Raw genomic sequence first — 24,984 nt, 5'->3', positions numbered from 1 at the left:
TAAATTTTTATAAAATTCCAATGCAGTAAACACAGGTGGCCATGTCGTGGAGTTCCTTCTGAGATGCATGGAGTCTTGGAGTTGCTGTTATGACTATGAATTCTTGCTGCACTGTAGCTGTGCAAAAGCAGAGTCTTGAGGAGTCTGGTAGAGAGCAGGAGGGGCTCGTGCAGGGAGTGGTGGTCATAGTGCCTGGCAGTCTCTCACAATGAATGGGGAGGGGAGGGAGAAGCCACAGGGAGGGAGGGTCAAGATCTGGGCCCCCTGGACAAGGGATCTGGACTCTCAGAGGAAGCTTTGGGAAAGGCTGCTAGATTTTGTCAGGTGGAGGGTTGGTGGTTCGGAACCTAAAGCCGTACTTTCCTCTACTAGAGTAGGCGCTGGTGCCTGACCAGCAGATTTCCTTTTTTTTTTTCTTTTAAATCCAGTTTTAGTGCACAAGGAGATGCCAGATGGAGGTGGGCCTTGCCTTCCACAGAGTAATGCACCGTCTAAATCATGCAAGAACAGCCTGCCAAGGAAAAAATCTAGCAGATTGTCTACTTGGCAATATGCAGCCAAGTGTGTGTGCATGCACATGCACACATGCAGGTCATTTGGATATATTACCTTTCTGTTAAAAATATTGTCATATGCATGATAGGCTTTAGGCCTGTCTTAGTTTGCTTGGGCTACCGTAACAACTACCACAGCCTGGGTGGTTTAAACAATAGAAATTTATTTCCTCACAATTCTGGAGGCTAGAAGTCTGAGATCAAGGTGTCAGTAGTGTTGGTTTCTTCTGAGGCCTCTCTCCTTGACTTGTGGATGGCCGTCTTCTCCCTGTGGCTTCAAGTGGTCTTCCCTCTGTGTGTGTCTGTGTCCTGATCTCCTCTTCTTATAAGAACACCAGTCCCAGTTAGATTAAGGCCCATCTTAATGACCTTGTGTTAACTTAATTACCTCTTTAAAGACCCTATCTCCAAAAACGGTCATATTCTAAAGTACTCGAGGTTAGGACTTAAACATATGAATTTTGAGGGGACACAATTCAGTCCATAACAGGGCCCCACTGGATTTTTCATCATTTTTGGCTCTAAATAACTGTGATCACTTCAGAGAGATTAGTAACTTGATTATATTTAAAAATATAACTGATTTGTTCAGAAAACAGTCATTGAGCCCTTATTATATGCAGGCTTGAGGGTTACAAAGTTAAATGTGGCGTGGTTTGTGCCCCCACAGAGCTTAGATGGGAAAGTATACAATTAGACCATGGGAGTGATGGTCAGGAGGTAACTTCTGAAACACTCACAAGAAGTATATTTAAAATCAAGTATCAATGGCATCTTTCCAAGAACTGTGATAGAAATTTAATAAGGGAATTTAATTGCATGTATTCTTTTCTTAAGATGCCAAATTAAGCCATAGAACTTTAGGGATGGTGGGGACCTGAAAGCTACCTTCTGGTCCAGCTCCTTCGTAGTTCACCGAGGTTGAGATGGAAGTATAGACCCAAGAAGTGAGCTGCCCAGAGTCATGCAACTGAGCAGAGCCAAGAGCTCGTGCTGGAGTCAGAGTCAGCCTCTCCCAGATGTCCTGACATTTCCAGCCTTATAACCTAATTCTCCAACACCTCTGGGAAGTTGTTTGTGGAACTCTTTGGAATAAACCACTCAAATGCTACCATGTACAACCTTTTTCATAAGTTAATTATATCTTGGTCCTAAAACAATATTCAGAAAGTTTTTAGAAGTAGTTTATTTTAAAATTGGATGAAACACTGGCATCCAAAAGGAGAAAGCTTAACCATAACATAATTTACCATAAAAAAAGATTCTAAACACCTACTTACCACTTTGGAGAGTTTGACATTTTCACATTTAGAGAGCTCCTCTCTGACTTCTGCTTCCATGTCACCCCAGATGCCGTGCTACCCTTTCCCCAAATCACATATTATTGATCTAGGAATTAATCGCACATTTTTTGAAGCATTCATTCAGTTTGCCTCATGTGTTAGAAGTAATGAGTTTTATATGTTGAATTGGTTATTTTTATGTTTGTCTTATGTTTGCATCTGAAGAATTGTGTGTGTTAGTCCCCAATCCCAGTGTCCTGAATTTAGGGAACAAGTTCACATTCATCATTCCCGTACCGTTTGTGATTTCTAAAATCACAATCAGATCCCCTCAGAGTTTTTATATTTTTAGACTGAAGATCTTTAATATTATCCCATGTGTTTATAATCCTGACCTTGCTTCTTTCCTCATTGGTGAATCTTTCTTTTAAAGAGTTTTATTTTTTTTTAATTTTTTTAACAGTTTTATTTTATTTATTTATTTTTTTGTGAGGATGATCAGCCCTGAGCTAACATCCATGCTAATGCTCCTCTTTTTGCTGAGGAAGACCGGCTCTGAGCTAACATCTATTGCCAATCCTCCTCCTTTTTTTGTTTCCCCAAAGCCCCAGTAGATAGTTGTATGTCATAGCTGCACATCCTTCTAGTTGCTGTATGTGGGACACGGCCTCAGCATGGCCGGAGAAGCGGTGCGTTGGTGTGCGCCCGGGATCCGAACCCGGGCTGCCAGTAGTGGAGCGCGCACACTTAACCCTTAAGCCACGGGGCCGGCCCTGGTGAATCTTTCTTAAAGTGCCATGACCAGGCACATACCTGTCTTGTAGGGGCACCTGGGCCATGGATTCATATAAGAGCCAAATAATGCTTTCAGTGCTGCTGCAAGTGCCCTTCACAAGGATATCTGGCATTTAAGGGCACAGTTGAGCTGAGGCATCGTTGAGCTGAGGCCTTCAGGGTGCACTCCTGGTGTTGATGGCATCATTCCGTCTGATGCATATTTATGTGGAGGGGTAAATTTGCATGCTCTTATACCTGCTTCTAATGCTACACTCTTGCTAAAGATGGAGGCAACAATGTGTGTCCACCTTCCCATCCCCAGGCAATCAAACTATACTTTGTTACATTTGCTGAGGAATGCTGTGAATCAGAGCCTCTCTTTGAACTAGCATCTAAAATAAGCAATTTCCTTACTACCACAGATGGACCTGCAAAGTTTGGATTGATTACATATGACTGTGAGACTTGAGTGTTTCATAGGTGACATGTGCTTAGAATTTATAATAAGTGGTTTGTGAGGAAAATATAAAACAGACCTCATCAAGGCCTGCTAAGGAGTTCCCAACCTCCAACCCCACTCTGCCTCTATGGTCAACATATTTTAGGTGTTTCTATTCTATAATTTATATTTAGCAACTATAATTTCAGCAGACTCATTTTGAATTTCCTTTCCTGCCACACTGAATTGCTAGCATTCTACAGGTGTACTTTAAGGAAGTTGGAAAACGTAGCATAGGATAGGATGAATATATACACTTAAGTGTTCGTCAGTTGTTTAGCCTTCCACCATTTTCTGGCTTAATTGAGCAAGGAAAGAGCTTTCACTTGGAAAGTAGAAGAAGGATGGCATGGTTCCTGTTCTAAATGGACTGTCTGGACTTCCCCCAAACTATATTTGTAAACTCTGTAGATATATGATGACAGAATGTTAATATCCATACTTCCATCCCTGAATAAGTGTTTCGGACAGTTGTTTTCCATGTGCAGAGCACTGAGGAGAAATGCAAATGGAGTAGAGAGCGCATCCTCAACCTTGAAGCTACATAGTCCTTGGAGAAAGAAGACGTTCAGCTTGGAACAGTTAGAGAGAGTGCAAGAAGGTGTATGTGTGAGCTCCAAAATGATAGGAGATTAATGTGGAGATAGAGATGGAACTTTACCTGGGCCTAGAAGGATGCCATATTTGGGGAGAGAATGAGTGTTAGGCAGAGGAAAGAGCTCATGCCCAGGGAAGGCCTCTGTGGCTACTCTGTGGTGGAGCTTAGGCTGAGGGTAGAGAGGAAGAGTGAAAAACAAGATTAACTCAGAAATGAGAATGAGATTATGGGGAGCTTTGAGGCCAAGCAGCAGCTGATTTGGTAGAGACCAGAGAGAGGTAGGGTAGGTTCTTTAACAGGAGTGACAAGATGAAAGAGCATATAAATGTTAGAAGAGTGGCTTAGAAACTTTTATATCAATGAGTCTACCTTCCCCCTAGAGTTTAAATAGCCTGTGGAACAGATTAATCCACCTGTCATTTTTTATACGTCTCTGTTTTTTTTTTTTAGTTCTCTAATTGCAATAATAGGAAATGACATTTTATGATGGTGCCGATTGAAGATCTAGCATTGAGGGGAATGAGGTGAGATTGGGCATGAGGATGGAAAGCATTATGAGTGAATAAGAGACAACTAATAATTTGACCCAGCAATTCTATTTCTTTCCTTTTTTTTTTTTGTGAGGAAGATCAGCCCTGAGCTAACATCCATGCCAATACTCCTCTTTTTGCTGAGGAAGACCTGCCCTGAGCTAACATCTATTGCCAGTTCTCGTCCTTTTTTTCCCTTTTTCTCCCCAGTAGATAGTGTATGTCATAGTTGCACATCCTTCTAGTTGCTGTATGTGGGACGCTGCCTCAGCATGGCCGGACAAGTGGTGCGTCAGCGCGCATCTGGGATCCGAACCCGGGCTGCCAGTAGCGGAGCGCGCACACTTAACTGCTAAGCCACGGGGCCAGCCCCTGCAATTCTATTTCTAAGTATTTACTGAAGAGAAATGAGAACATATATTCACACAGAGACCTGTATTCAAGTGTTCATAGCAGCTTTATTCATAATAGCCAAAAACTGGAAACAACCAAATGTCCATTAACTAGTGAATGGATAAACAAATTGTGGTAATGCCATACAATGGAATACTACCTAGTAATAGAAAGGAATTAAGTACTGATGCTTGCAATAACATGGATGAATCTCAAAAGCTTTATGTTAAGTGAAAGAAGTCACTGTAATCATACAGACTACATACTGTATGAGTCCATTTTGTGACATTCTAGAAAAAGAAAAATTACAGGAACAGAAGACAGAGGAGTGGTTTCCAGGGGCTGGGGGTGAGGGGAAGGGATTCAAAGGGACATGAGGGAACTTTTATGGTGATAGGAATGTACTGTGTCTTGGTTTTGGTAGTGGTTACACAACTGTATTCACTTGCCAAGACTTACCAAACTGTATACCTTAAAAGGGTGAGTTTTAGTGTATGTAAATTAAACCTCAATAAACCTGACTTAAACAAAACAGAACACAGTAAAGTCAGATCTGAGTGGGGGAAAAAAGGCCACCTAATATTAAGTTTGAGAGCATGGAAGAATGGAGCCATTGAGAGATAATGAGGACCTAGTTTACCAGGGAAGATGGGAAGTGATGAGCTATGTTTGGGATATCTGAAGGTTTAGGGCTGTAGGTTCAGCCAGTGTGACAGAGATCTAAAATAACAGTGACTTAAACAAGAAAAAAAAATTTATTCCTTCTCACATGAGAGTGTAAGCTAGTATGGAGGTTCTGTTCCACAGAGTTTATCGGGGACCCAGACTCCTTCCTATCCTCATCGCTTTGTCTACCTGGAGTACTGCTCATCCTCCTGATGTAACTGGGTTCACCACCACATCTACATGGAGCCAGCAGGAAGGAGAAGACACACCTTTTTTTCCGTAAGGATGTGACCTATTGCTGCCTCTTTGGCCAGACTTAGTCACATGCTAGCTAGTTAGCCACACCTAGCTGCAAGGGATGCTAGTAAAGGTAGTCTTTATTCTGAGTGTCCAGGCACCCAATTAAAATGTTGAGATTCTATTACTATGAGAGAGAAGAGAGAACAGATATTGGGAAGCAACCGGCAGTTGTTGCCACAGGGGGCAATGGCACAGGCAAATAAATTTCCTGTTGACAGGTGGAGATTCAGGCTTGGGCAAGGAAGAGAACAGACACAACTAGAGAAATAGATTTGTGAGTGCCCGTCTGCTGAAACCATAAGGCTAAGCTTTGCTTGGAGAAAAGCGTCGTGTTAGTCTGGGTCGCCATATGGGATTATCCATTCAAGAGATTTATTAGGGGCAATGACTATGAGGAAAGATGGGGAAGAAGCCCAGGAGAGGCTAGAAAAGCCCTCAGATGGCAGTGCAGGTCTGACCCAAGGTGAAGGAGAGAGGAAAGGAAGGAAATATCTTAGACTGCTGTGCAATTGTAAGAAAGTTCAGCAAGGCTGCTGGAAAGTCCTTGAGCAAAAGTCAACTGTCAGAGGAGTTCTGTATCCTTCAGGAACAAGCCTGCCTTGGTATCCCTGCCAGTCTCAGTCATTGACTGGGAGTAGCTCATGCAAGGTGTGGCCATGGTGCAAAAGCAGCGGCAGATTTCAGAGCACGGCAGCTGGGCTGTGGGTCAATTATGCTCCCTGCAGTCAGAGATCTGAGTCACCATTCTCATGCACCAGCAGGGTAGAGAGAGAAATAAACATGGAGACGTTAGAGAAAAGCCTAATTTTTATGAATGAAAATAAAGAGGAGATAGGAGAAAAAAGAAGTAGAAGAAAATAGGAGAGAAGAAATGTCATTGGCAAATTTCTTGTTTACCCCATTACTTTTCTGTTGTTGTTTGCTAAGCCAGAAAAAATAAAGTTTATTAGCTAATAGTCTTATTTATTATATCTCACTGAGAAATAAAATAGCCCATAGAAAAGAGGTCTCTAAACCCAAGAGAGCAGAAGAACACAGTAAGGAACAAAATGGAACATTTGAAGACTGTTTGCGAAGTCCTTGTCTGAAGCACTGATTTGAGCAACAGCAGTTGTCAGATCCCAGATGACATGATGTGTAGGATGTGGTGTAGCCCATCGCTGGTGTCTGCAAAGACTTGGCTGTTAGCAGCGGGGCTTACAAGGCTCTTCACAGCAAGGCTGAGTGTGGGTTGCCAGGGAGATCCCATTCAGTCCAGGAGTCGGGTGGCGGGAGCTGACTAGCCAGCAGGGTGGCACAAAGGTGTCAAGCTCACAGCAGGGTAGGGGACACGGGGCATAGCATGTCAGCTGGAGGAGGCTGATCTGGTGTGGACAGGTGCTGGGCAGGCAAACCCCACACCAGCAGCATTTGTCGGAGGAGCAGGTGGTGGTGGCTGAGCCACTGGGGACGCTGCAGCACCGCTGAGAGGAGATCCCATGGCAGGACATGGTCAGGAGTTGGGGTTTTGTTGGGCTGAGAAGTCTCTTAATGTCCAATGTCCTCTTTTCCGAGCTGGTGCTTATATACTCACCACCCTGGACATCAGCCCATTATCCTAGATTATTTTTTTTCCATTTCAGTTTATAGTAATCTCCATAAAAACGTCTAATTACCTTGGTCATTATTACCTTTAGATGTGTGTCTTACCTCACTGTTTTGTTACCAAATTAAGACTCTTGACAATAGCTGTTTGTCACTGCAGGGAGAGCTTCATCTCAGTCTTCAGGGGCACTGAGTTGTCATCTAATCACTGAACAGCATTGTTGATGGGTTGGTGTGTTAATTATCCACCATTCTTCACCACATTTTCTTTATTTTTAATAAAAACTTTTATTGTCAAAATTTTTAAATAAGTATAAAAGGAAAGGGAATAATTTAATGAATCTCATGTCTGTCTCCCAGCTTCAACAGTTATAAGCATTCTCCCATTCTTACTTTATATTATCCACCTTCACATTTTTTCTCCTAGAGTATTTTAAAAGCAATTCCCAAATGTTTTATCACTTCATCTGTAAAAATTTTAGTGTATCGTCTCTAACAGATAAAGCTTGTAAAAAAGATGTAACCACTGTACCATTATGACACTCAACAAAGTTGGCTTTATTTCTTTATCATCTAACACCCTATCTGTATTCCGTTTTCCCTAGGTGTCTCAAAAATGTCATTTGATGGTTGGTCTGAATCAGGGTCTAAACATATTCTACACATTGCATTTGGTTGTTGTGTCTCTGAAGGTTCTTGGATCTCAAACTGTTCCCTCTCCATTTGTTTGTTTTTTAATGCAATGTATTTGTTGAAAACAAGTGGACATTTGTCCTGCAGAATTTCCCACATTCCCGATTTGCTGATTTTAACCTCAGAGTGTTACATGACATGGTTCTCTGTCTCCTGTGTTTCCTGTAAACTTGCAGTGCTGCATCACATCAGGAGGCATACAATGTCTGGTTGTCCCACTTTTAGTTTTGATAATATTGACCAATAGGTTTATGTAGTGCACACTCCATCCATTCATTATAGAGTTTCCCATCCTTTTTTCATGATTTTAGCAGCTGTTGACTCAGCCCCATTCTGAAGGCGACCTTTCTTGGGAGACCTCTTTTTTAGGAGTGGCCAGCTTCGGTAGCTAGCAGTCATGCCTACTGGTTAGAGTTGGCCTTGCCCGGGGTCCTGGAAACTGATCATCTATTGAGGCTGATACCTCAGGATATAGAGTTATTGGTTGTACATATGGAACAATATCCCTTTGGAATTTCAAAATTTACTGTTCTGTTATTAAAAGTAGGTAAACTTCAAATTTTGATTACTTGATCCTTACCTCAGTGGATTCTTGAGTTTATATAAGTTTACAAAGATTGTCTTGTTATTGGTTTGAGAATTGAGATTATTATAAAGCTAGTATTTCAAAATTTTACAATAGGTTCTGGTATTTAATGCATAAAATAATGCATGCTTTCATGTCAGAAATACCTAGATTTCAGTTCTAGTTTTACAAAATACTACTTGTTTTATATTGGGATACTGCTTTGGCGCTCCAAAACAGGCCAAATAGTGGCTTAAATAAGACAGAAAGTTCATTTCTCTCTTTTGGAAAATTATGAGCCAGGAGGCAGCTCAGAGAGTAGGGGAGCTTGTCCCCCAAGGTCATTCAGGGACTCAGGCTCCTTCTATCCAATAATTATCCAGCCCAGGTGTCACCCTCATCCACATGGTTGAGAAGCTGGCTCACCACCACCTCACATTCCAGGCAGCGGTAAAGAAGAGAACTAGGAAGGCAGGCAGTCCCTTTTATGGGCATAGCTGAAAGAGGCACCTGTCACTTCTTACAGCCAATTGGCCAGAACTCAGTCACGTGGCCCTTATGTAGCTGCAAGTTAGGTTGGGAAATGTAGTCGCTAGCTGGGCAGCCGAGCGCCCCTGTAAAACCCAGAGGTTCTGCCACTAAAAGGGAGAAGGAAGAGAGGGATATTAAAGGTCCGTTTGTACTTGTTACTGAATCTCTCTAAGCTTCAGTTTCCTGATCTGTAAAATGTGGGTAGAAATTACCCCCTGTTGTGGCTGTTAGAATCACATGCGTGAATGGATAAATATCATGGAGCATCTAATTCAGTCCGTTTCACATTTCAGGCCCTCAGTAAATTGTTCCATTTATTGGGGGCGGAAGAGGGGGCTGCACTGTGTCACAGCAGAAGGAGCACAGGCCTTGGACTTGTGGTAGATCTGAGTTTGAATCTTGGTCAGTTGTATGACTGAGGATGCATTTACCTAACTGCTCTGACCCTCTGTAAATGAGGATTAAACTCGTAAGGGTAAAAGAATTTAATGAAAAAGTATGTAAAAATATCTAGTGCAGTGCCTGATGTGTGGAAGATATACAGTAAGTGGTGGCTGATTACTAAGTGTTCTGGGTGTAATTTCTTAGGCAAGCATTCTTGAGGGGAAAAATTATTACATTGAGTTAATTTGAAGAGGACAGATTCTACGCAGTTTCAACTGGTGATGTACAATCACTGATGTGTGTATTTTTGGTTTGAATATTTGAAGCTTAAACCTAAGCCAGCGTTTTCTAAAGAGATCTTTGAGAGGTGCAGGCATTAGAATCACCAAAAGTACTCAGTGGAAATGCAGCTCCAGATCAGAGTCTCTGGGAGTAGAGGCACATCTCCATGTTTTTACAGACACCTCCAAGGTACTCTTTATCATGCCGAATTTTGAGATCTCAGGTCTAATCCACAGCACATATTTGAAATGTTAGAATACTTGTACAGGAGTTTGAGAGAAGAAAGAAGAATTCATCTTATCTAATTTCAGATAAGTAAGATTAGAATCCTAGGTTTTTAAAATGGACTCAGGGATGAGATATTTTTTCCCCAAGAGAAAGCAACTTAAAAAATGTTTGCTTTCAATTCTTTTTAGTTATTGCGAAACCAGAGATTTCCTGCATCCTATCATCATGCAGTGGAAACTGTTGTGAATATGCTGATGCCACACATCACTCAGAAGTTTCGAGATAACCCAGAAGCATCTAAGAATGCGAATCATAGCCTTGCTGTGTTCATCAAGGTGGGGCCCTCTAAGTGACTGAAATGTTCTTCTAGCAGAGTGACTAATATATAGTGGGAGCCCAGTCAACGTCGACGGCATGTTTTTATGCTCAAGGATAAACTTAGTAACAGTAAGTGCTGATTTGAACTCAACTTTCAAAAAAAGTTTGGGCCTAACTACTTACCTTTGTGGGTTGTTTCCTCTGCAGAGATGTTTCACCTTCATGGACAGGGGCTTCGTCTTTAAGCAGATCAACAATTACATCAGTTGCTTTGCTCCTGGAGATCCGAAGGTAGTATGCTTGTTACACACTGTTCCTTTTGTCTCACTGATTCACATCTGGATACCCACTTATTTCTCTCAATTCACGTCAGAATTTTCTTTCAGCCCGTGAGTCACTACTCACTCCCTCTCTTGGAAATACTAACTAGTACTAAGTAATACTTACTTCCATTAATATGTGAGATATTAGGGACACAGTAATTCCAAATGTGAAATAAACATACCTATTGATTTTCTTGTCAACACCTGAAATGACTTCTCAACTGCAAAACTAAAAGTATATGTGTCGTGAATCATAGTTTATTTAACAAGGTAGCAGAAGTACCCGTGTAGCCTTTCTCAGGTGGAGTTCTCTCTGTCTCTTCTCTTGTGTGTCTTTTTTAAAGCTCTGCCTTACTCATTTTTTTGCTGTATTGAGTCTTTGTCTATAATTATAAGCTGCCTGAAATCCTCTATTGAAGTAGGAGGAGCATAAATAATAAATGTCCTAAAAGTCAGTGGAGAACATTGTTTAATGAATTGTGTTCTCAATTTTCAAACAAATCCCTACAGTCTATCTAAAATCTGTAAAATAGCATAGAGCATGCAGTTCCAAGAGGGTCAAGAAGCTAAAGAATGGGTGTATTATTTCCAGTAGGTTTTTTTTAGGATGCTGTATAAAGTATCCAGTGAGGTATTTAACCTATGACTGAACCTTTTTTCCTGCAGACCCTCTTTGAATACAAGTTTGAATTTCTCCGTGTGGTGTGCAATCATGAACATTATATTCCTTTGAATTTACCAATGCCTTTTGGAAAAGGCAGGATTCAAAGGTACCAAGGTAATCTATCTTTATGTATATCAATCTTAGTCTTTTCACAAAGAAAGCCACTTATTTTTAATAAGAAAAGAGAATTGATTCAAACACGACATTAGATTTTTCTGATTTTTTTTCATTGATGAATTAATTTTTTTTCTTGTTAAATTTCCATTTTAAAAAATATTAATAAAATGTTATATGGGAACTTAGTTTTCAGCAAACTTATCAGACTGCAGATCACGTCAGTGTGACTTATTTTCATTGGAAAATTCCTTTGCTTAAACAATAGAAATTCATTTTACTTATTGTAGTTTATTTTTATTTGTTTTGCTTTTCCTTTTTTCTCATGAATTAGCTTTTCTTTCACCAACTGTGGAGTCAAATGACACTCCTGTAGGTAGGTGTGTAGTGTGACGCTTGCTTTCTTGCATTTTCCTCCTTTTAAAGAAAAAGAATGCAAGTGATTGCTGAAATGCTTATATGCGCTGTTCACTTGGGCATTTCCCATACACCTGGATCATTTTTAAACTCCTGATAAACCAGTGAATGTGTTCTCACTGTAGCTGAGACATTGCTGTAATATCCTCAGAGGCATCTCGGTTTTTGCTCCTGGGGTTACTAGGTCCTCTAGGATGTTTCTTTAAGAAGTAAAACAAACAAAAAGCACTGCTCACTCCAAAAATGTAGTATTCCACTATTTTCATAGCCCTGTCTGTAGTGGTGGCAGTAACCTAGATTGCAAGCAACACAGCTTTTCACATGCTTTTTATGTTTGCATGTTGAGTCTTTATTAACTGCTCTGTATCCTCTTTAAGTTTGAAGAGAGTTAAGCTCATAGAGATTTGTTTGTTTTCACTGAGTAAGTCAAATGAATCAAATTAGTCTATCAGGCCTGTCAGGTAATATTTACTGAGTTTAGTGCCTTGTATGTGCTCAGGATTATTTATGCTTAAGGAGAAAAGTGGAAGGATGCCACCAAACTGTTAATGACACCTAAATCAACTGACTCTGAAATTTGGAGAGAAACACACAAAAGCATTCATTCAGAGACATAAACATCTTCCCCCAGAACAGACTCAGACTGCCTTTTAAGGAGCAAGAAGGGGGACTGTGGACCTGGAGTTGGCATTCATGTATTCAGTAAATATTTACCCAGCGCTAACTGTGTCTAGCCTGGGGATACAGTTGGACAACAAGGATGAAAATCCCTGGCTGTTCTACCTAAGTGAGATATGTAGAATGTCAGAGAGTGATAAGTGCTAAGCAGAAAAAAGTAAAGCAAAGAAAGGGGATATGAGAAGGGGTGACGTTTGAGATAGGGTGGCAGGAAAAGCCTCACTGAGAAGTTGACTTTGGGTGATAATCTAAAGAAAGTGAGGGGTTGAGCATTCTTGGCTGAGGGAACAGTTGGGCATTCAGCATCCCCGATCCAATCCCGGCCCACTTGTCTGGTCTCAGTCCCCACTATTCCCCACATTTCAGACACACCTGCTTGCTCCCAGCTCCTCAAACATGGCATGCCCACCCCTGACACTCTCAACCTCAAATAACCACCTCCCTGGGGGAATCTTCATTTTCCTCCCTGGCCAGTCACTCAGCACCTCCTATGTGGGGCCTGCCAGGTCTTCTCCTCACCCTCTCCCAATACCCCAATTGCTCCCCACTCTGCACTCCAAACCTCATCACCTCCTCCCTCCCCTTACAGTGGGTTACTAGCCCACTTGTACTCGGGGATGTGACTCTCTTTTCCTTTCACCTGTCAGGGTGCAGAGGGCAGCTCTTTACACCCAGAGGTTGGGCAGTGAATGTGTGCTACTGCCCACCTTCCCCTCTGACCTGGCAGGGCCCGATTGTTCATCCTGCAGAACTGAGTGAAATGGAAATCTTTCAGGTGCCCAGCAGACCTGCACAAGCTCTTAGTAGACCATCAGGGTATTTGGTGGTAAGAGGGGCTGCCCTAGGCAGGTGGGCATGGGTCACCTATAGATAATTTACCTTACAACACTAGTAGGAATAAGTCTTTTTTAGCATTTTCTTTCCTTTCTCCCTTCTCACCTGCTCCCCCCTTCTCTCTGCACACATGCATACACATGCGCTTGCACATGCACATGCACAGTTAAACCCATAAATAGTTTCCTTCTAAGGAGTTTATGTGAATTCAAGCTTTGAACTGTCGTTGGGATAAACTGGGCTTAAAAGTCACAAACAGTGGACATGATTATTCTGGAAAGATGAATACTCTTTCTCTTGCTTCTGCTAAAGGATTTCAGAGGACTTGGGTTAGTATTTTGGATAGGTTTAGAAATAATTATCTAATATGGAATTAAAGAAGGCGTCTATAGATGTTCTTCTAATAATGGATTCAGGATAAGAATTCAAATCCTAGCTGCAGCTTACTGAAAAGGTGTGTTTCAGCTTTAGAGTGATGTTTAGGTGCTTTTATTTACCCTCCCTCAGTAGATTTCACGTTTGCTTCTGTCTGTTTTCCAGAAGAGCTTTGAGTTTTGTCATTAAGCCTGCTGATGATTTACTAGTTTGGTTTGGTGCTTTGTCCACTTTAGTTTTAGTTTATACTAGTTTTTTAATTTGCTTTTAGAGATGCAGAAGTAATAAGGATATATTTTTTAAAATTCTACATTAAATAAGTTCTTAATTCTGTGATAGCAGAATAAATAGGTTATATGCTAACTACTTCATTTTAAACATATTGGGTTTTAATGGTAGTATATGGGCATTAATGACTGGGAAATGGATAAATGAACTCATGTAATAAAGAACATTTTAATAGACCATGTATATTTATTCTTTCTTTAATTACTTGTTATGTACACATTACTTCTCTATAATACTGTCAATTAGTACAATAACTTTATATTTTAACTTCATTCAGTAATAAAATTACATTTGTAATATAACATATGTTGTTCTATATTCCAAAAATTGGTACTTAAACTATTCACTAACTTAATTATGCAGGATTTAATAGTTTCTGAAATCAAAATTCAGTACAATTATTGGTATTTAAATTTTGTTTTCATTTAAGACTTTGGTGTTAAGAAGTAAAGCAGTATTTTAGATAATTGACCTTTTCCCATTTAAAGCCAAGTCTAATCATCTGTTGACACACAGCGTGGGCTGGATGCAAAGGATGGGTTTGATTTTTATTTTATTCAAAGTGTGTTATATCCTCTCTAACTAAAGTAGTTTCAATCCTCATTTCAGATCTCCAGCTTGACTACTCATTAACGGATGAGTTCTGCAGAAACCACTTTTTGGTGGGACTCTTACTGAGGGAGGTGGGGACCGCCCTCCAGGAGTTTAGGGAGGTCCGGCTGATTGCCATCAGTGTGCTCAAGAACCTGCTGATAAAGCATTCTTTTGATGACAGATATGCTTCGAGGGTGAGTGGTCCCAATGGAAGGAAATATGGATTGATAAATGTTCTTTATTTTAAGTAATATAAAGAAAGTAATCAATTAAAAAATTAGTGTTAACAGCACTAAGACTATTCTCTGTTTACGCAATAAAATCTAACAGCACTCTTTATAGGAAGGATCTAAATACAGGAGATTGCCAGTGCCAGGTCAGTCCATCATTAAGTTCTCAGAGCCGTGCAATAAACTTACACGGTGTGCCTTTGTTTCAGAGCCATCAAGCAAGGATAGCCACTCTCTACCTGCCTCTGTTTGGTCTGCTGATCGAAAACGTCCAGCGGATCAACGTGAGGGATGTGTCACCCTTCCCCGTGAACCCCGGCAGTGTACGTAAGCATATTTGCATAGACACAGCCTATATTCGTTTCCTCTGGCTGCTGTAACAAAGTAACACAAACTGGGCGGCCAAAAACAACAGAAATTTATTCTCTCACACTCGGGAGGTCAGAAGTCCAAAATCAAGGTATCAGCAGGGTTGGTTCCTTCTAGAGGCTCTGGGTGAAGAGTCTGTTCCATGCCTCTCTCCTGGCTTCTGTTTGTTGCCTGAAATCCTTGCATTCTTTGGCTTGTGACTGCAACATTCCAGTCTCAGCCTCTGTCTTCACATGGCCTTCTCCCTGCTGTGTGTCTGTGTCTCTGATATCCTCTCCTTTTCTTATAAGAACCTCAGTGATTGGACTTAGGGCCCACCCTAATCCAGGATGACTTAATTTTTACCTTACATCTTAATTATATCTGCGAAGACCATATTTGCAAATAAGGTCACATTCTGAGGTTCTGGGTGGATATGAATTTGGGGGGACACTATTCAACCCAGTATACATTTGTTCTTTTTTTTTGCCACTAAAGCCATAATAATCCACGGTATTCTTCGTAAATTGCATTTCTGGCTAAGATGGGGTCAATCAGTAAACTTTCAACTCTTGTTAAAAATCATTTTAAAAACCATGCTTTCTTGATGGCTTGTGTCTTGTAAGATGTCAGGTTCTTCTCTGTGTATTCAACAAAAATTTATGGGAAAGAGAGGTAAAAAAAAAAAGAAAAAAAAGAAGCATTGTTCTAACCTGTGTGCTATGAGAGCTCAGTGCTAGCCCCAGTTCTGATAGTACCATGCTATGCAGTCTTGGAAAAGCCACCTCTTCGAGCTCAAGTTTCTTGTGTCTGTAAAATTAGACAGTCAGGCTGGATGTCAGGGAGGCCAAGGTGAGTGACACGAGGCCCCACCTCCAAGAACTGACCACCCTAATTTGTATTATCTTTGGGCAGTCATTAAAGACGTATTGGAGATTAAGTCGACTGAAAGATGATCACAAAAATAATCTCAGAACTTTTTGGCTTAAGACTATCTGCCATTAATTTGGACAGATGTTAGCAATTTCCTTTTCCCTTTTATTCTGGACCCATGCACTGGCTCAGTTGTTAGTCTTGCCACTTTGTCATTGTGGCATACACTTGGGGAGTTTGCGTACATGTTTCTGTCCCTTTTCCACCAACAGTCATGCGTTGTCTCGTTTTATATACTCTCTCTCCACCTCTGAATATGTCTCCTAAATACTGGTGCACTGAGATGAGCCATGTTCATAGGATGTTTTTTGTGGTTCCAAAGGGCATAAACTTCCACTGTCCTTAACTGAAATGCACCCCATTAATCTCACCCTATACAACATTGTATCTCACACGTGTTTTCTCTGAACCTGTCTGCTTTTCTCATCAGAATAAGTATTCAGGGCATAAAGCTACCTCTCTGTACTGCCTCAATCCTGAGAAAAATAAATACAAGTTCTTTTCTGTGGCTTTCACCACAGTAGAATCCCTTTTATGACGTAGCTTCAAAATTAACATAATTTCTCCACTGATCAAGAGTTCACAAGAAGCTCCAAACGTGAAGAGATTTTCATCGCTGCTGTTGTAAGTCACTGTTATTCATTTGGAAGGATTTCCAGTGTGAGAGAAAAACCAGAGTTCCAGTTAGAAAGAGCATGTGAGACTTTTTCTGAAGGCAAAAACATATCGAAATAATCTAAAGAAATGTTGGGCATCAGAGCTCTGGAAAGGGAAAGTACTAGACCTTCTGGGGAACCAGAAATAATGACTTTATGGACCAAGATTTCTCTGCCTCCCAGACTTGAAATATTCTGTGCTCCCTTCTCCTTGCTCCTTCTCTGATCCATCTGCCGCCCTCCTGCCTCACACGCCATGCGGCTGTTTCTCCCACTCAGGCACATTTAACTTGTCAGGCTGTTCCATCTTGTTCTAACACTTGCCCTCACACTTCCAAGAACACTTGATGACTCTTTTAAAATCATCTTCGATTATTTCTTCTCTTTCTCCCCTTTGACAGACTATGAAGGAGGAATCACTTACTTTGCCAGCTGTAAACCCATTAGTGACGCCGCAGAAGTCTGGAAACACGCTGGATAACAACCTGCACAAAGACCTCTTTGGTGCTATATCTGGCATTGGTAATGCTCGGTGCTCATATTTGCTTCGCTCTAGTTTAATTCTGACAGTGTTGTTAATCCAATAGTTTGTTAGCGTCTCAAACTTTCCAGTTAGGACTTTGAGTTTCTGCTTTGAAAATTCCTTTGCTGGTTTTGATACTTAGCAACTGAAACCCCTCAACTCTACACTAAAATATGTATCCCAAAATTCTCATGAATTCTGAATATGGTACACTTAATCACGTATTTGTACCATTTGCCCTTTGTTAATGCTTAAGTTAATTTATCATTTTAAATCTTCAAATTGGATTGTTTATGCTTTTAGAAAAGGAATATCTTTGCAGGTGTGTGTGTGGGGGTGGATAGGATTTATTTGTGGTGATAGCGATTTAGATGAAATGTGACAGAGTAATTCCTGAGGAGATAGTGGTTTATAGCTAGAATGTAATGTTAAAATCGATTTTCTAAAATCTTCTTTCCTAGAATATTTTTTCTATCTGAAATAATGTAAGAGCAGCCCCCATGGGGAAGAAAGTAGATGGCATAAATCAAGATTCAAATTGAGTAGTTTCTCTATAAGAAAATGCCTGAGAAATGTACTTATTAATATTCTGACTAACTGAGCACCTGTGCAACCAGCTCCTTTGTAAAGATAATGGTACAAAGATCACATATGTTCACAGATTCTGTCTTTATTTCTCCCTCTCTTTACCACACTTTGAATAAATGGAGCATCTTGCTATGGCTAGTTCTTAGACTGCCCAATAATGGAACTAAGTCAGAGAGCAGACTAAAGGGCAGTCCTTTTATCTAATTAATTTGCAGGACTATTGTTCATTCTGAGTTTATGTCTTTGCCTTTTGTGTTGTTCTTTTTGTTAACATGCTGTTTCATGTAGCTAATGAAACTGGTCAGAATATAAAATTAGAAACCCACACCAATGCCCAAATTTTTCCTACAATACCAATACCAATCCTTAATCTTACTTATGTTTCTGTATATTCTTCATAGTTATACTTAAACCTCATTAGGCGTCATAAAGATTAAATGAGTTAATTCATGCAAAAGGCTTGGAGCAGAGCCTGGTCATGGTGTTTCCTTTGCTTTTCTCCTGGGGCCTTCGCTCTGTCTTTTTTGCCCTGCTCTGCCCACATGCCCAGCTGCTGCTCCGGGAGTGGGGAAGGGCTCTTTTTGGAAGATTTCTCTGCAGCGGTTCACAGCACTGGCTTTAAAGTCAGACAGATATGGCTTTGGATCTGGACTCCACCATTTACTAATTGCCAGGGACAGATGTCTCTCCCCTTCACTCTGTGTCCACATTTCCAAAACAGTTGTGGTGAGGGATGAAGAGCTCATACAATGTGTACAGTACTTGGCATGGTAAACACTCAGTGTTATTATTTGACTGCCGTTACAAGCACAATTCTGTAACATTATTCATGCTTTGTAATGTACTCTCAGTAGCCAATTAGATGAGTCCTGGGGCCGAAAAATGCATTGAAATCTTAACTCCCTGACCTGTACTCTGTAGGACTCAAGACTTTGCGGAAATGATCAAACTAGAATGAGGTGATGTTTCGACTCAGACTTTATTCTCCAATTCTGCATTTACCTTGTTAGGGTTTGGGATGTCTTGAGAACGTGAAGATGAGCCATTGGGTGTCTTTAGCGTACCTCAAATGGCATAAATGGCCTTTGATTACTCTGTGTTCATGGCAAAGTTATAAAAAGTACTTGAGACTGATTTAGTCCCTTTCACTGTTTCTTGAATTTCAAGATCTGAATCCACCTTTCATAGGAATTCACCACAACGGACTTGTTTATACTCAGGCTTTATATTTCCCTCATCTTTAAAGACTTAAATCCTTGTTCTTTTAGGAATGCTTTCCAGAAAAGCTCCCCACGTTTAAACTATTTTTACTAGTTATTTTCCAGTAGCTTTAGCAACTCTTTTATTTATCAAGGCATTTCCAATTAATTTTAGTTCGAGTGCTTATCCTTCAAGAGCAGACTTTCTCCTTAATCTCTGTTGAGAAGAAATCTTGTTTCCACATGTGTTGAGAACGCACCTCAGCAGTTTTTTTTTTTTTTAATATCTTTGGAACATGGTGCATGAAAATTTCTAAAACTGATTCATTGCCTGGATGAAAACTACTCTGAGATTCCATTCAATTTAAAAGGCACGCATTCTTAGGCTCAGGGTTTTCCACTTACTCAATGTTTTGCATTGGGCCATCTGTACAAAGGGGAAAGAGGTGAACTAAACTTCTGTTCATTTTACTTACATGCTGTTTAAGATTTTTAAAAGTTATACACTGGGCCAGGATATTAAATATATACACACAAAACAGCAGCATAGTTCTACTAAGCATTTTGATTTATTGCATTTCCATCTGTTTGCCTTGGATTAGGACTCTAGTTCTGGAATTGAGCCTAAAACTCTGAGAATTTAGGGTCGAATTTTACCTTACTGAGAACCTCTTTCTCCTGATCTCTGTGTGCTACATTAAACAAGAAGTCCGGTGGGGCTGGCCCGGCGGCATAGTGTTTAAGTTCAAGTGCTCTGCTTCAGCGGCCCGGGGTTCATGGGTTTGGATCCCAGGCATGGACCTACACACCGGTTGTCAAGCCATGCTGTGGCAGGCGTCCCACGTATAAAGTAGAGGAAGATGGGCACAGATATTAGCCAGGGCCAATCTTCCTCAGCAAAAAGAAGAGGATTGGCAACAGATTTTAGCTCAGGGCTAATCTTCCTCACCAAAAAAAAGAAGTCTGGGTATAGTAGGAGGACTATGATTATAATTTGGTCATAATGTGTATTTCTTTTATCTCTGAGTATGGAAAAAGGCTCATAGTTTCTCATAGGCTTTCTACCTGCTCCCCGTGACAGTCAGTCATACAGTTTCTGTTTGGCGGAGGCGCAGCCTGTGGCCAGTGGTTTACATGTTTGTTATGAGAGGTTTGGGGATTCGATTGGAGATGTAAAAGAAACTTTCCACTCCAAACCAATGGACTGAAGGTATATTTTATTATATAGAGGCTAGTAAAGGCGATAGTCCACAAACAGATCCAAATAGGTCAAATAATAAGAGGGAAAAAACACCAGCTCGACTGGAGAGGGAAAACATCCACATTGGCTGAGATAGCAGCAGATTCGAATAGGTCATGTAATAAGGGGGAAAAACATCAGATCGATCGGAAAGGGAAACACCAGATCGACTGAAGGGAAATGACACAAATCAACCGGAAAGAGAAACACCAGGTTGACCGAAAAGAGAACACATCAGATCAATTACTTCACAATAAATCAATTACTCACAATATCCACGCCCCACTGCCGGGAGAGTCCTGTCCATCGACACGGCTGGGCAAGGATCACACGTCCTGGGCAAGGCGTCCCTTCCACAGGTGGAACTCTCACTTGGGCTCAGTTTCGAGCAGTTTTTATACCATCAGTAATTTTCAGAGTAAGCAATTACAGATTTTTCAGAGCAGACATTTAGTGTTTTCATGCACAAATGGTTATCAGTGGCGTACGTGCACTGAGCCCCCTGGCTAACGTCCCAGCCCAGTAGTTGTGTACATGCATTGTTCTCTCTGGTTATCGTCCTAGCCCAGCACAGATGGCCAGTCCATCCTGTGCTATGACGCCCAAGGAGCCTTGAAATGTTACAACTTACAACTCTCTCCATGGGAGAAGGGTCAGTTCCCACCATGCAGAAAGCAGCTTTTATATTTCTTTTTGTGCTGGTGGCTGTAGGTCAATGGAGCGGCCAAACATGGCTATACTCATGTCAAGACAATGTTCCAGCCTTCACTTACATTTTCAAATTCCCCTGCCTCTTCTTTTCTTGATTATAATATGCTGAATCAGTTTCAGGGATGGTAGTGATAAATCTGAGTGTTAGATGAGGGGGAGGTATTAACTTAGAAGTGTCTCAGTCTGTGGCAGCTTGTTTGCATCCTGAAATCTGAAAACGGCCGGCCTATTCTGAGGTGCTGAGTAACGGCATCTTCAGCTTGGATGTGGGAGGCTGTGCTTACAGCCTGCTGGAGCAGAGTGCTCCTCCTGCAGTGTGCACAACCGCCAGGCCTTTCAGGTGAGCCCTGCCTTTTCTCAGCACAGAATGTGCAAGTCTGAGAGTCATTTTTAATTATGTGATTTACTTAAATCTTATCTAAGCAGGAAGTCAATCTATTACTTTTAAAAATTCCATAGAACCGAGCTGGGGGCTGATTTCTGCCTCCAAATGCTGTTTTTTCACAGCTGTCACAAATTTTATTTCCAAGTTAGATTTCTTTTGTGCTCATATCTGTTTATTGCAGAGATTCCCAAGCATTCTCAGTTCACAGGACCCTTATTGTCATTTTCATGGAGTCCCAGGCCAAATGAAACCCCTAACAGTTCTGTTTATTAGGTACTTAAGGCCAAATAACTTAATAAGTACTTGTATTCTAATAACTTAGTAGGCATTTGAAAAAATATACATAAATTTAGAGAAAAATTTTTGTCTTATTTTAAATAACCACAGCTCTTACTAATGGGATGTGTGTGTCTATTGGGCACTGCCCAGCTTCTCAAATTTGGAACCAGGTTGCTCCCCACCATCCTCATTTCCTGTTCCACATTGATTTTCACCCAGTATTTGCTTTTTATCATAGCAACCACCAAATATCAGCTTCACAAAGATATGACATCATCAAAAGGAATGTAGCACGAGCTAACATTGAAACTGCAGTTTCCAGCAGAGTGTCGAGTATTGTTGTGTTTTTCTTGAAAATTTAAAATATCCATGACACCTCTCTGAGTTTTCTAGGACACCTCACTATGCAGTTTGAATACTGCGGGTTTACTGTATGCTTTAATTTTTTGATTTGATAGTTGTAGGTGGATTTATTTTTTTTTTTTTAATTTTTAAACTGTTCATTCTATGCTGTCCTAAAACACTGTTTGCTCCTTTAGTCTTAGCCATCAAAGGTGGTTTCTCTTAAATGAATAGATAGTTGTGTCTGAATGTTTCAGCTCACAGTTTATTTTTATCTCAGTCTGTATGGCTTGGTTCTTTAAAGGTGAAGTAATTGAATGCAACCCTTGAACTAGCTTCCTGACAGAAAAAATAAGTGCCGTAAAAGCAATTTCCCTTAAATTTCAGTACTTATCTTTATTTAGTTCTCTCACCAAATCTTTGGTCTTGGCTTAATTTCTGTTTAGCTTCTCCGTATACAACTTCAACTCCGAATATCAATAGTGTGAGAAATGCTGATTCGAGAGGCTCCCTCATAAGCACAGATTCAGGAAACAGCCTTCCAGAAAGGAATAACGAGAAAAGCAATTCCCTGGATAAGGTAATTTCTTTTCATATACCTAAGTGTTCCTTATAACTAATAGATTTAGCCCAAAGTAAACATGCTTCATATTCTAATGTTCACTAAGTTTGACTTTAAAAAAAAACAAAAAAACTGAGTTTACCTGGGGTAGGTGATCAGAGTATTAACTAAGGATGGGGTCCATTCCCTGAAACCCCTGATTCCTGTTTCCAGGATCTCAGATCAGAGCAGTGTTTACAGGGGAGCACCTTGAGCAGGTTGGAAATCAAAATCACAATCACTCACTTAGAATCCCTACTGTCTGTATGCCGGAGAACACAGTTATCCACCCAAATGGACATTGGGTCCAGAGCCAGCTCCAGAAGAGGTTAATTGATCATATAGGTGATTCAGGGATAAGGCTTTATTTGAAATCACTCCACTCACACTGTACCCCTCAACCCCAACACAACACATCCTCCTCATATTTAACCTTTTTTCTTGAAACAATTAAGGCTCAGACTATTTGGAACTTTACATGAATGGCTAAAGCTTGGATTTAAACCTGGAACCATAATAGGTTCTAGGTCAAGGTCTCACCTTGGCCCCTGTTGTCCTAATTTATTTCAAGTAATAGGCAAGCACATGTATCAATAAACAAGTGAACCACTTAGGGATGTATTCCTGGTTGTCAGAAACATGGAAAACCTCCTTCCTTGGCATCAGGTTTGTAATCTCATCACACATTTCTGTGGCTGGCATTGACGTGATTAGCCTTATCTGCAGTTCTGTCGAGGTCCACAGCATCTCAGAGCAGGTATGTGTCATGACGTGCTGAACTTTTCCCTTGACCCTGACATGCCTTCGTGTGTAGAGGGAGAAGCTGCTCAGAAGGCACTCCGCTGGTGTCATACGCAGTGTTGGAGAGGAGGAAGAGAGCTGCCAGCCAGCCGGGAAAAACCGGGTCACTGTGGATTTTTCGCTTCTAACGATTCCACCTTTGCCAGAGGAAACTTTGCATGCTGCACCTTCCCTCCCACTGCAAGAAATACTGAGTTCTCCTAGCGGCTCTGATGAAGTGGGTGGGCAAGAAGATGCATCCTCACTACAGTTTTGCCACTAATTGCACCTGTATTTCTTCCTTAAATAAAAATATTCTTGTGTTATTAATTAAGCCTGTTTATTATAGACATTTTTTCAGTTGCCCACCAATACCTTGAATGAAAGATGTTTTTTCACTGATCTTTCTGCTTTGGTATTTGGCAAAAAATTTTTGATTTCTATTGGCAATGTAACTTTAAGGATTTTTAAATCTTCTATGTTTTTATCACAAGAAGAGATTCTTGTTCCTTTTTTTTTTTAATGTGAACCCTTTGAACATGTGAACCTGCTGCCTAGTGGCAAAACTGCCCCCACCATGCGCCCTGAGCTTTCTGACATTTGTGGTATTGATCTAAGCTGATGATGGAATGACTTCATCAGTTTAGGGTCTTTGACAATGCTGTGCTGAGGTGTCCTTGTTTGTCCCTATCTGGCACTTGCCCATTGTTTTCCCCCAGTGGTGCCCCATGATGTCAACTGAATGACAGTGACTCAGCTCCAGGCTTTTGTGGCTGGTACTTAGCAGCACCATAGACTTAATTTGCTGTTTCAGCCACTGACGTTTTCCTGAGGATATGGTTGGTTCTGCAGTGTCTTCTGAATCATCGTTTCTGTGTTTGATCCTAGCACACGTACTTTTTTGCATGAGATTTTACTTGGCATTTCAAAACTAAGCTGGTAACTAAAATTATGGTTACCCACTTTGAAAGGTTTGTGCCTTCTGGCTTGTCTCTCAGGAAAGTATGCAAAGGAGACAAGACAGAGCTTCCGTGGAACAGCACTTGTGTATATTCAGTAGAGGTGTGCCTGTAGTTTGTCGACAAATTATTTATACCTTCCAATTTGTATGGTTTGACTAAAGTCTAAGAATCTGTCTCTTCCAAGGGAAAGAAGTGAAACTAATTTTGTTTTACCTGTAATGAAAGAGAAAAATCACCTGTATTTCCTTTTTTAGCACCAACAAAGTGGCACTTTGGGAAATTCTGTGGTTCGCTGTGACAAACTTGACCAGTCTGAGATTAAGAGCCTGCTGATGTGTTTTCTCTACATCTTAAAAAGCATGTCTGATGGTAGGCAAAAATGAAGATTCATGTTTTACTTTCCTTGTTGCAGTATTTGGTTTATTTTTTGTTTTCTTTTTCTTCTTCCCTTTGGTTTGGTTTTTTTTGTTGTTGTAATTAGTTGAAAGGATATAAGGATTTGAAATTTTTCTTCCTTGTTTGAAATGCATGTTAATTTACTAAATAGTAGAGTAATTTCTTTTAGTAGAAATAAAAGCCTTAATTTGGAAAAATATTTTTATAAATTATTATATTCTAGAAAATGAGTTCTAAAATGTGAATAGACCTATTTTTAAAATTTATATTAAACTCAGACCTACCCTCTTAACTAAAGGAGCCAAAGCAGATAAATGAAGTAGCTTTTGATTTTTTTTT

At 40.5% G+C, this 24,984-nt stretch overlaps 1 protein-coding gene across 6 annotated transcripts in view; it reads left to right on the top strand.

The window, feature by feature from the left end:
• The window catches only part of DOCK9 (dedicator of cytokinesis 9), a 282,353-nt gene that overhangs the window by 196,966 nt on the left and 60,403 nt on the right, over window positions 1–24,984 (top strand). For all 6 annotated transcript variants that reach the window (XM_058548414.1, XM_058548411.1, XM_058548416.1 and 3 more), the window contains exons 28-35: window positions 10,056–10,202; window positions 10,393–10,476; window positions 11,175–11,286; window positions 14,488–14,666; window positions 14,912–15,025; window positions 17,041–17,161; window positions 22,353–22,486; window positions 24,504–24,618. In XM_058548414.1, coding sequence (XP_058404397.1) covers window positions 10,056–10,202; window positions 10,393–10,476; window positions 11,175–11,286; window positions 14,488–14,666; window positions 14,912–15,025; window positions 17,041–17,161; window positions 22,353–22,486; window positions 24,504–24,618 — 1,006 coding nt within the window. The remainder of the gene's footprint in view (window positions 1–10,055; window positions 10,203–10,392; window positions 10,477–11,174; window positions 11,287–14,487; window positions 14,667–14,911; window positions 15,026–17,040; window positions 17,162–22,352; window positions 22,487–24,503; window positions 24,619–24,984) is intronic.

This window comes from Diceros bicornis, chromosome 9 (assembly GCF_020826845.1).
Source record: "Diceros bicornis minor isolate mBicDic1 chromosome 9, mDicBic1.mat.cur, whole genome shotgun sequence".
Taxonomy (NCBI): Eukaryota; Metazoa; Chordata; class Mammalia; order Perissodactyla; family Rhinocerotidae; genus Diceros; species Diceros bicornis.
This window is presented reverse-complemented; position numbering and strand designations above follow the sequence as displayed.